The sequence below is a fragment of the Plectropomus leopardus genome, chromosome 4 (genome assembly GCF_026936395.1).
Source record: "Plectropomus leopardus strain MGB_pleo_1.0 chromosome 4, ASM2693639v1, whole genome shotgun sequence".
In the NCBI taxonomy this organism is placed as follows: Eukaryota; Metazoa; Chordata; class Actinopteri; order Perciformes; family Serranidae; genus Plectropomus; species Plectropomus leopardus.
This window is the reverse complement of record NC_142179.1, coordinates 3,070,158-3,082,410: the sequence shown is the minus strand read 5'-3', so window position 1 is coordinate 3,082,410 and position 12,253 is coordinate 3,070,158. Positions and strand designations below refer to the sequence as shown.

Genomic DNA, 12,253 nt, shown 5'->3' with positions numbered 1-12,253 from the left:
AACGAACAGTCTCTAATAAAGACATAAATATATAACAAAAACATTTTTAAAAAGATGGCTATCTCAAAATAACTTAACAACAAAAAATAATGTAATAATATTATAATATATAATAAATTTCAGTGATTTACACAAGAGTTTTGACTCGTGGTTGCAGGAGTTTGTTGTGACTGTTTTTTTGGGGAGCTCGTCTTTGAGCCACGAGCAGCCCCCAAGTCCGCGTCTATCGTTGTTTAAATGAATAAAAGGGTCTGATTGGTTCATCGCGCTTATGCTGGATGTAAGGAGAGACATGATTGGTCGGCTGCTCTCTCTTTCATTACGCAATAAGAAGGCGGGACCGAGCCGAGCCCATCAATGGGCGGCTTATACGATTGGCCAGTAGTAAAATGACGTTTACATTGCTGGCGGGTCAGCCAATGATGTAAGGCTATTCCGGGAGGAGGCGTGGTCTTTATGACATTCTTTACAAGCCGGCGTTTCCTTACCGGCGTTTCAGTGTGAAGTTTCCCCGTGGACGAGTGACACCACGGTGTGCTATTTATTTATTTATTCTAGTTTCTTTTAAATTTTCCGGAGCTAATCATGCTCGGCCTGTGCCTTTACGTCCCCGTGTCCAACTCGGACCCGATTGAAGTGGAATATTTCGAGTCTAACGGGCTGCCGTCGGAGCTGAAGTCGCTCTTTAACAAACTGAGCGTGTTCCTGCCGTCCCAGGAGTTCTCCACCTACCAACGATGGCGACAGGTAAGGGGGAAAAACACCCCAAATTAACGTGTTAACGCTTTGTATGTCAACACAGTGTATTTAGCATTAACAGTCACCTAATTCTCCCGATCTCATTACTTTGACCGCTGTTAAATCCTTTTTTTCCGGCGCCGGAAGGATTAGCGTGCGGTAGTGAAAAAGCCTTTACGAGTAGGCCGCGCGTTGACCGGCTTCCCGAAAACTCCTCTCTTTGTTCCTGCACGATTTAAATGTATTTTAAAAATCATAAAACTACTTCTACTGTGTTAAAGTAACACAAGTTTATTAAAAATATCGTTAGTTTCTTCCATCGTTTTAATTTAGGCGAATTTTAAAAAGTTAACCGAAAGGGCGCGCGCAGCTGACGGTCATTCATTCACAGAAAATCCACCCTAAAAAGAAAATCCACCCTAAAAAGAAAATCCACCCTAAACAGGAATTTATGCAACGCCATCACATTGAATTTGGAAAATTTGACATCGAAGTAACAATATCTAATATAAACACATTTCTGTGATCTGTTAAAAATAATTTGTAATTTAAATACAGTGCAAATGCATACATTTGCAGTACAAAGTAGTTCTTAAAAGTGTTAAATAATAATATCTGGAACTATTTAGGCATTGCTCTGTTGCGCTGTGTATTCGTGAGATGTACATTACTATACTTAGTCCAGACAAATAATTTTTGCATCTATATTTGAAGGTCATATCTCTGACCCTTTGAGGCCTGAGCACATTGGCTTGATTTCTTAAAAAAATAGGAAGAAGGTAAAGAGCAATAAAGAGGGAATTACCAAAAAATGAGACAAATGTAAAGATATTTTGATTGTATCTCAGACTGTTGGAGAAAATTCCTTCTGTGGCTTGAGCTATTGCATTTAATGAGCATGCAAGAGAGGATAGTTTATAATTATAAGTATTTTATCTGTTTCTTACCTCCTTTATGCAGTTTTGTGAACTGCTGACACAATTATATTTCTCTTCTTTGGATTGAAAAAGTAAAATAGTAGAAAACTGGTGAACTAAACCTTCAATTTTGTGCTGAAAGTATGCACTGAGCTGTGACTCATGCGCCATCTGATATCAATTAGACATTGACCCATTGCCGACCCATCAGAAGTTTCAGTTCTTGCATTCAGCTGAAGTTCACATTTCTGTTCATAAACTGAAAGCAAAGCAAAAAGTAACAACAAAAACCTCAGATGGCATTGTGTATATCCAGCAAGTGCCACATGGCTTTGGAAAAGGGGAAATATAAACACACAAACAAGAAGACATGTCCTGTAGTACAGGAATAGCAATGAATTATGATGTTTCGTTCCCCTTTGACCATGTTGCTGCAGGTCACATTTGTGCACAAGTAGTTTGATGGGGACCTCCACGGGGGCGCAGAATGTCCTGCAGAGTATCAATGTGACAGTCATATGCTTTTGCAGTGGGCAGCCAGGTCAGGTATCAGCTCTGGCTGGTCAGCTGGAGAACTGCCGGTGTCCTCATCTTGTTTTAGCATTGGAGGTTTGAGCTTAGACTGGATTAAAGCAGTTGGCGGGTCGGCCTGCAGTTGAGGTCAAAGATAGAGATGTATCAACCTAATTACCCTCTCTGCCCTGCCCTGTCCTGGATACACACACACACACACACACGTCATCCCAGTCAAGAACGACAGAAGCATGTAGTCTTGGCAAACTGGTCAAAATGTGGTCATGAAACACAAGCCAATGCAACTTTTAAAATCCGAGTCATATTCAGAATTGGCACTCAGACATGGAGTACACTTCAGAACCTGCTGTACCTGTTTCATAAGTGACTATTGGATAATCTTAAAATGTCTGCAGACATTACACTTCTGCATACTGCAGATATCATGTGCTGTTTTGGTTTAACTATGTGTAAACACAGTGCACCACTTCACTTTTTTCCATCTTCATCATCACCTCCCAACAACACTCGTTACTCAAATTTTTCTCTATCTTCTTTTCTGACTTTTATTGGAGCACCATGTCTCATTAGCTGTATTTTTTCTCTTGCAGAAAACCTTAAAAAGGGAAGAAAAAGACTCAGATGGACAGCTGGACTTTGAAGAGTTTGTTCACTATCTGCAGGACTACGAGAAAGACCTGAAGCTTGTGGTGAAAAGCCTCAACAGGAAGAATGCAGGTATGAAGCAGCCGCCCTTGACGCTGCAGATGAGTCAGCGCTCGCTTTAATCCTTTTTACTTTGTGCCTGTATGAAACACTTTCTCAGACTTTGTCTTTGTTTCCTTTTAAGGCCACGTTGATCCCAAGGAGTTCATGCAGTCTCTGCAGGACCTCGGTGTGCATATTTCCCCCCAGCATGCGGAGAAAGCCCTTAAGAGGTAATTTCAGTCATCCGTTTCATCTGCTGCATTCCTGAATTGCTGGATTAAGCTCAACATCTAACTTTTCTTTCTTTTTTTAGCATGGATAAGAATGGGATGATAACTATCAGCAGCAAAGACTGGAGCAAGTACCCCACGGTGGAGAAAACTGAGAACATTCCTGAGATCATCCTCTACTGGAAACACTCCACGGTTAGTTTGACAATCTGCACCGAAACCACCGCTCCTGCCCAAAAGCGGACACATGGAGACACAGCTGAGCTCTAACAGTGGTGCTCTTTTATTACTTCAACCAAAACAGACGATTAGGTACTAAATTACTGTGGAAAGAACTATGGGGCTGTCATATGTCAGTGTTACATAAATCCTCTGGTGTCCTATTTTCACCTCGCTTCAGATCCGATAACAGTATCAGGGCATTCGATAATGGTATCACTCAAGCTGTGACCAATTAACGTTCATGGGGTGTTACACCTTTGTCCTGTCTGGGATAAAAAAAACGGGGTTAATCGAAGAGCAAATTCCCCGAACAGCTCCATCAGCACAAGTCGTGCGTCAGCAATTAAACCCTATTAGGCTGTGAAAGGAATTGGTCTCGTTCCTGGAGGATTATGTCGGAAGGATTTGTCTAGCTGTTATGTAAAAGAGAGCAGCAGCAGTCAGTCAGAGCAGGTGGAGAATGGAGTAATTTAATGGCTTGTTCCTGCAGTTTTGATTTTTGGGTGACATTTCCAGGCTAATGAGTGCAGCAGCTACAGAGGAGACAGTGACAGAGCTAAGAATAGAGCTGGAGTTGCCCCTCTCCTGGGAGGCCAAGCAGAGCGCAGCCAAGTTACTGATGTAACACAAGCTGCCCGGGTCATTTCAGTTTGCACAAAATCAGATGTTTAATTCAGCGAGTGACACTGAAACTCCCCACAAGATATTTATGAGGAAGATTAAAATACAATTCTCAGAATGAGATTTTCACCGGAAAATATTAAGAAAGAAGGCAGTAAATCATCGCTGTTAGACACTGTGCTGCACACAGTGTGAGGCAGAAGATGCAGCCGCAAAACAAACCAGCAACCGAAGATAAAAATGAATCGAATCCCTTAAAACTAAGAATAAAACAAATAAAATACAATTTTTGATGAGCAATAAAACAATTAAAGGATGCAAATACATGGGAGTTGGAAATGGTAAAAAAAAGTCCAAATTCAATATAATAACTCTATAAGTGCACCGTCAAACAATATTAGTAAATTTGAGACATTTAAAAAACAAGGCTCCTGTTAAAGGGGACCGGTGAGCCAAAGCTGCAGGTTCAGACAGATCCAGTTATAACCTGCGTCTGCTCCTGACCTAAATCATTCTGTAACATGTTTCCTAAAAGGACTTTGCCCTTCAGCTATATTAACATTATGGATCAGATTTCAAAGTAGTACAGTGTGTCCATGCATATCTACTGAAATCAGTTAAATCCTGACCTTCTGCTGCGGCATCTGTGAAAACAAACCCGGGGCTCAATGACAGTCACAAGGTTTGGCTGTTAAAGAGGCCGCAGGGCGTCTGGTGACACCAACAAGGAAATTGTTGAAAACTGTTCACGTGTCAGTGCCACCTGTGAAGATTTTTACTGCTAACTGGATGTTTGAAAATAGGAGCTCTAAATGACAGCAGAAATTTTGTTTTTATTAGTTTGTCAGCTCGACCAGCTGCTAAGAACCTCTAGAAGATAATAATACCAATAATTAAATTTTAATAATTCAATTTTTAGTCTTTTTTTTCTTTCAAATTTATTAATTTTTATTCTTATCTTTGGCAAATGACAGCTACAAATGTTCCTAAAGTGAAAAAAAGGAATTTTCTTTGTGATTTTCAAGGTCTGCGCTATACCTAATAACCCATGCGCCTCTCTTTTTGGCAGATTTTCGATGTGGGTGAGAACCTGATGGTGCCAGATGAGTTCACCGAAGAGGAGAAGCAGACTGGGATGTGGTGGAGGCACCTGGTCGCAGGTGGAGGAGCTGGAGCTGTTTCGAGGACCTGCACCGCCCCACTGGACCGACTCAAAGTCATGATGCAGGTGAGGCGACTGAATCGCATGTCAAAGTTTGGAAAGCTGTCACTGAGGTTTGGGGAAGTGAGGTTTCCAGGCGTTGGAGAGTCTGGGAACTTGACAGTGTGTGGAGGAAAGCTGTGGAAACTCTTATCTTGCAGATCAAGGACTATCGTAGGTTTGTGGGCTGATACGACCCTGTTGTCAGACTTTTTGCTCAACTACCCAGAAATATGAACATCTTACTAAAACCTACCGAAAAAGAATCAACACATGAACGTTTTTAAACGACAGCTGAAAACCTTTTTAATTAGTCTGACTTTTAATTAACAAAGTTCCAGTAAATATTATTTTATTATAAATATTCTTACTGTTCTCTGTACTTTTACTTTTATATCTTATTCATCACCGCCTTGCCTTTGATTTTCTTATCTTGTTTTTTTTTTTTAATTTATTGTGAAGCACTTTGAGCTGTGTTCCTTGTATGAAAAGTGCTCTATAAATAAAATTCATTATTATTATTATTATTATTATTATTATTATTATTATTATTATTATTATTATTATTATTATTATTATATTACATAATTAAAAAGGAGTGAGAAGAAGGCCAAATTTATCTAACCCCACCCCTTTTCAACAAGTCATTGAATTTTAATTAATTAGCTTCCATATTAAACCTATACTCTAATAATTGAAAAATATACCCACACACCCCAAATCAAATATTTACAGTTTTAAATAATTATTTACAGTAAAAGGAGGAAGATAAAATAAGAAAAAATAAATATTAAGTGGCTGAATGAATAAACAGTAACCCTCTTCGTCTCTGTGGTGGACATCATTTTAGCTCTACATTAAAGCTGTTTCACAGCTTTACTCCACAGTTTGATGTTCAAAAACCTTGCCTCTAATTTTTTATTTAATTTCCATCATATTTGAGCGTTGAAAAGCAAAATTAGGTGAATAAAATGTAAGAAGGTTGTCCTCTAGACCTCAATTAAGCCTCTTTCATAACTGCAGGTTGCACAGTTAAGGAAGAACTTGAAAGAAATTGCTCAAGAATGAGTTACCTAAGAGCCGTAAACAAGTTAAAGGTTAACAGACGGTGTGTAAGGGCGAGGGGGCCAGAGTCCGCGAGGCCGATTGACTGTCGGAGCCGGGCCGTAGCCGCCGACCAATCAGGGCTCACTTGCGGCCGTCACACCCTCGGCCACGTAAAATTAACCGTCATCAGTGGGACGAAGGTCTTAACTGCGCAGACTGAGGATGTGTGTCAGTGGCCCTGATGTGCGTCACTCTTCATATCGAGAGTCGACTTTGAATCCTTTCTGTCGACTTTGAGTCCTAATTGATAAGAATTTATATGCTTTGGTTATTGTCCCAAATGATTATCAAACAGGCCCAGTTGGCTTAGATTTTGGGTCAAAGGAGATGAAGGCCTACGTGGAGCATCGCCCAGAGTTCAACTTTTACCTTCATTGTTTCACCAGCCAGTAGAATAAAGTTCTAAATGATCGGGTCTAATCGGCGAATTCTTCCTCCTCAGGTTTATGGATCCCGAACCAACAACATGTGCATCATGACTGGGATGATGCAGATGATCAAAGAGGGCGGCATGAGGTCGTTGTGGCGCGGCAACGGTGTCAACATCATCAAAATTGCACCCGAGTCGGCTCTCAAGTTCATGGCGTATGAGCAGGTACAACAAGTGACATTCACTGTAAATTTAAATGTGATATTTACAGCCATTTGTGTTCATTTATTCATTTGTGTTTTTTCTCGATTTTTCCAGATCAAACGTTTAATCGGCAGCGAACAGGAAACTCTGAGCATCGTGGAGCGATTTGTTGCAGGTTCTCTGGCTGGAGTGATCGCCCAGAGCACCATCTACCCCATGGAGGTAATAATCGGCTTAATGACATCCACTTTAACCCTTTAAAACCTGAGAAAATTGGCTGTATTTCTTTCAAAAATATGGAAAGAAGGTGATGAGCTAGTTAACAAAAGATGAGACAAAAATTAGCAAAAAAATTGTAAAAAGTTACAAGAAAATTGCATAAAAAACAATAAGATGAAATAAAACCAAGAAAATAATCTAAAAAATAAATTAAATATTTTGTAACATTTTTTAAAAACATAATTCCAAATATTTTCTAATATTCTTTCTCCTTAAAGAAAAAAAAATAGGTTTTCTTGTCACCATAAACCAATTTCTTGCCATTTGCACGTGGCCTTTTTACCATGTTTTTAAGAAAATGAAACTGTTTTGCTCAGGTTTCATGGGATTAAATTCTTGATACTTGGCTTAACACACAAAAGTAACCAAAAACCTTATTCAGGAGTTTTCAACACTAAACTCCTCCTTTTTTTGAATGTCTGCAGGTCCTGAAAACTCGTCTGGCTCTGAGGAAGACCGGGCAGTACTCTGGTATCTCAGACTGTGCGAAGCAGATTTTCAGGAGAGAAGGACTCTCAGCGTTTTATAAAGGCTACGTCCCAAACATGCTGGGCATCATCCCCTACGCAGGAATCGACCTGGCGGTGTACGAGGTGAGCAGTGAGCTCTACACACACACACACACACACACACACACACACACACACACACACTGTCAAACCTCTGGTTTGTTTTTTCTTACATTTTTTAGCCTTAAAAGTATCAGTATGTGTTTTGCGTTTTATCGCCCTGCTTACAACACTTTCTTCACTTCTAATCAGAGCAAGAATGTTGATCTTTTGAGCTGCAAGTTTAAACCTTTATTAGCCTCCTGAAGCGGACACAAACACATGATTGAGTTACATAACAGAATCTGAATCATTGAATTACGTCATCCTGAGGAAAAATTACACAAACATACTTGAGAAGTTTACTTTCTTTATAGTATAACTGTAATAACTGTATTTATACAGCAGAAATGTGAAACATAGACGGAGATACGAAAACAGAAAGCCAGACAGCCCTATTGAACACAAACCAAAAGAAACTACTACTACTACTACTACTACTACTACTAATAATAATAATAATAATAATAATAATAATAATAATAATAATAATAATAATAATAATGCATTTTATTTTTCGACGTCCTTCAAAACACTCAAGGTCACCTTAGAAAACAGAGTTAAAAACAACAGTGTAACAACAGATCAGATAAATCAAGAAAACAAATAAACATTGTATAAAGTCATAAGTAGAAAAGCTGTGTGATCGGATCGACCTGTACAGGGATCAGACTGAATGTGCAAGTTTGAAAAGATGCGTTTAAAGATGAGATTTAAATCGGGGCTGAGTTAAAATAAAATTAAAGCCAGAAGACAAAGAATGCAAGATGCAGGAAGCATAATGTCAATATAAAATAATACAAAGAAATCGACAAAAAACAACAACAAAAGCAATAAAACCGCAAATAAAAGGAAATAAAGTTGATGAAATATGAATTTAAAAGGTAAAATAGATAAATGTGGTGAAGCAAGCATTTTTTTTTACCTCATCATATTCTTTTTCCCTCCTCAGACCTTAAAGAACAGCTACCTGCAGCAGTACGGCGCCAACAGCACCGACCCCGGCGTCTTCGTCCTGCTGGCCTGCGGCACCGTGTCCAGCACCTGCGGCCAGCTCGCCAGTTATCCTCTGGCGCTGGTGCGAACTCGCATGCAAGCACAAGGTGAGTCTACTGAAACACAGCACCATTTATCACAGATTCTCGTTCTGAAGAAATTTAGCAACTTTAAATATCTTAGCTGGAAAACGGTGTGATATTTGGTGTTTTTGCACCCTAATAAATCAGAACAACATTGTCACATTCAGTTGAAATGTAGCGCTGAAAAGTCTCACGTGGAAGCAGCCGCTCCTTATAGGACCGCGCCCGTCTTTATGTTTATGTGGTTAAAGGAGGACGCTGACATAGTTGTCGGGGAGGGACGCTCATACCAGAGAGCGGTGACAAATTCAATCGTTGTGTTAGTCAATAACAAAACAGGTGTTGACCTTAAAACGAAAAACAAAGCGAGCACAAGTGGAAGCCAGGTTATGTCCTATGACTTATTGTCTGATAAACATACAAATCCAAATAAACATAGGCCTGCAACTAACATTTTTCAATTAAAAACTGTTAATAAGCAGAAAAAGGTGGGAAAAAGTGCAAAATCACAATATTCTAGAGCCGAATGTGCAGCTACACATATCTGTTTTTATCAAATCAACAATTCAGAACTCCAAAATGTTAAATTACATTCATTTCAACCTAAGAACAGCAATTAATGATCACTTTAAGATCCTGAAACGAGCACTTTTGGCGCTTTGGCCTCTGGGGGTAAAAGGTCTTGCACTTGGCTGCTGCTCAGCACCATCATTTATTAATTATAATAGCGTTTTGATGCCTTTGGGCCTTCGCCAAAGAATATTTAACACGGTATTCTAATAACAGTGACCTGAAATAGACTGTGCTCCACCTATTTTAATGTGCACTCTGGAACAATGACTCGCCTGTGGGTGTGTCTCAGTAATTAACAGCGTCTTGTGTACCATCTGTCACTATTTACAGCATAAAACAGAGAACAAAAAAACTTAATTAAATCTGACTCCATGCACAGTTACGTCTATTGACAATGTTATTTACAGACATGCAGATCTTAGGATTTTTTTAAAATTCTAAAATTAATGGAGCAATGTCATAATGTTTTTTTTTATTGATTAATTGTTGTTAAAAGTCACAATTTCTTGGGGGATTTTTTAAGTTGAAGAAAAATTAGGAAACTCCTAATTTCTTCACATATTTATTAAATCACGATAATATTTCTCACATCATCGAAGATTCACCTGATTTTTTTTCTTATTATTTAATTAACAGTGTGGAGTTAGTAAAGTAAATTAAGTGAATACTACCACCCCTGGATGTTATATAAAATCAAGGATTACTGTTACTATCTGATTTTTTTTATTTATTTATTTTTTTAATCAAGCCAAAGAGGAATTTACATGTTGAGGCTCATTTCAGTTTAAATGAAGGAGTTTGTGCAAAAACTAAATAAACGAGGACCTAAAATAAAGTCCACGTGTAGGAGCGTAACAAATAGAGAGACTTGAAATTTTAACTTTTATCTTTAATTCATTCATTCATTTAATTCATTATTTAATTAAAAGTTCTTATTTTTAAGTTTATTGATGTTTCTTTTTTCATTACAGCTGCGACCGGGAACTACCAGCAGGTGACGATGAGCAGTCTCTTCAGGCAGATCTTGCAGACCGAGGGCCCGACGGGGCTCTACAGGGGCCTGGCCCCCAACTTCCTCAAAGTCATCCCCGCCGTCAGCATCAGCTACGTGGTGTACGAGAACCTGAAGACGCAGCTGGGAGTGACGTCACGCTGAAACTCGCCCTCTTTGTTGCTTAATGCAACAAGTGACTCTTCACCCCCCCTCCTCCCTCCCCTGCACCACCCTCCTGTCCCTCCCAGTGCACAAGCTAAGGGAATCCCAGGGACCTTTGTGGCCCCTCTGGGGGTTCGTGGAGTGATCTCATTCTGTGAATGTCAGCTGACGTAAGACGAGAAAGGCCGAGGTGAAAGATATGGACTCTGTGAGCTCGCGATGTCTGGATTGTGACTGCTGCTATTTATGTTTTTTAAGTGTCGAGAGCTGAAAGGAGAGACGCACGAAGGGATGTGAGTGATTTTGTAAGTCGAGGACCAAATGTTTTTGCTCTTTGTGCCATTTCGGTGCCTGAGCAAAACATCCTATTTCTTTTTTTTATGTTGTGTAACACCAGAGCTTTGGTCAGTCTGAGATGCATCGCCAACGCTTGTGTTGCGCAACTCGACTGCAAACGTTCAGAGTAGTTTTGCATGGCAGATATAGCATTAATAAGCTCTTTGAGAGGTTTCGGTATTTAACAGAAATGATTGTGTTCCTACATGGGAGGGTTTTTGCACATGTGAGTTTGATCTCTCTTAACCCCGTCCTGAATGAATGAATCGACGACAGGATTTTCTGACTGTGGAGTATTTATTTCTATCCATCCTTTATTTGTTTTCGTCTCTGGACTTACACTGCTTCGAGTTTCCTGTCTGAAGAGCCAAATGTGCGATTTAATAAGCGTTTTAAATGCAGTGATTGTATTCAGGGTGGAAACTAACACTAGGCAACAGCCTTAACACGTGGCTATGAAACACTAAATGTAGTTGTCTCAAGTGTTAAACGAGGTTTTACTTTACTGTAGCTGCTGTTTAAGCAAAATAACTTTTTTGTGGAAACGGTATAAGTTCATGTCTGTTAATGAGTGTGTTTGCCCTTTTTTAAAAAGGCATAGATGTCTTAATATTCACCTCAGGTTAAAGGGCAGATCATTGTTAATTCACACTGTACACAAAGGTGTTTTCAAAACATGTATACTGGGAAAAAGAAAGGGCTTTGGAAAAGATGAGCAACATAATGCACTTTAATTATTGCTGGAAGGGCCTCTGAATGAATGTCATATCAAGTTCAGGTATGAAGTTAATTCTTTTGTAAAGAAAGAGTTTTAGTCTTGTTTTAATGGACCATATTCATGCAAATAAATGCAAATTCTTGTAACTGTGAGTCTCTGTCTTCTTTTTTTTTATTTCCAATTCTTGACACAGCAGATAATTACCATAATGTTTGGAAATATGAATTTGAATTTAATTTCAGTATGTGACATAAGCTTCACGGCCTTTACCATAAAAGGGTTAATCAGCCATTTAGTAGTGCATGTTTTAAGGAAAGGCAGCTTTATTTGTGTAGCATATTCATACAAAAGAGAACAAATAAGAACTAAAGGGCACATATTTACAATAACAGTAAAATTATAAAAGGTGGAAAATTCTGTTAATTCTGTTTTTAAAAATAATTCAAAAATAGCAAAAATGCAGACGAGATGCAAGGATAAAACATTTTTTAAATGATTTGAGTTTTTTTTAAATTGTAATTTAAAACAAAATTTAGCCTTTTTAGTTTTTTACTTTTGTATGAAGTTACATAAAATCTGTTCAGTAAGACCTCTGAAACTATAATATGTTAAATATGCCCACATTTAAAAATCTCACCACAGAGCCATCATGTCAGGTTTTATTTTTATTTTT

The 12,253-nt window shown here is 38.8% G+C and overlaps 1 protein-coding gene across 1 annotated transcript; it reads left to right on the top strand.

Moving 5' to 3' along the window:
• Window positions 1–485: 485 nt before the first annotated feature.
• slc25a25a (solute carrier family 25 member 25a) lies at window positions 486–11,726 on the top strand. Its single transcript, XM_042487923.2, has 10 exons — window positions 486–747; window positions 2,780–2,906; window positions 3,019–3,106; window positions 3,190–3,301; window positions 5,019–5,177; window positions 6,700–6,852; window positions 6,946–7,053; window positions 7,536–7,703; window positions 8,671–8,821; window positions 10,342–11,726. Exons 1-10 carry the CDS (start codon window positions 586–588, stop codon window positions 10,524–10,526), a joined length of 1,413 nt encoding a protein of 470 aa, XP_042343857.1. The 5' UTR covers window positions 486–585; the 3' UTR covers window positions 10,527–11,726.
• Window positions 11,727–12,253: the final 527 nt, after the last annotated feature.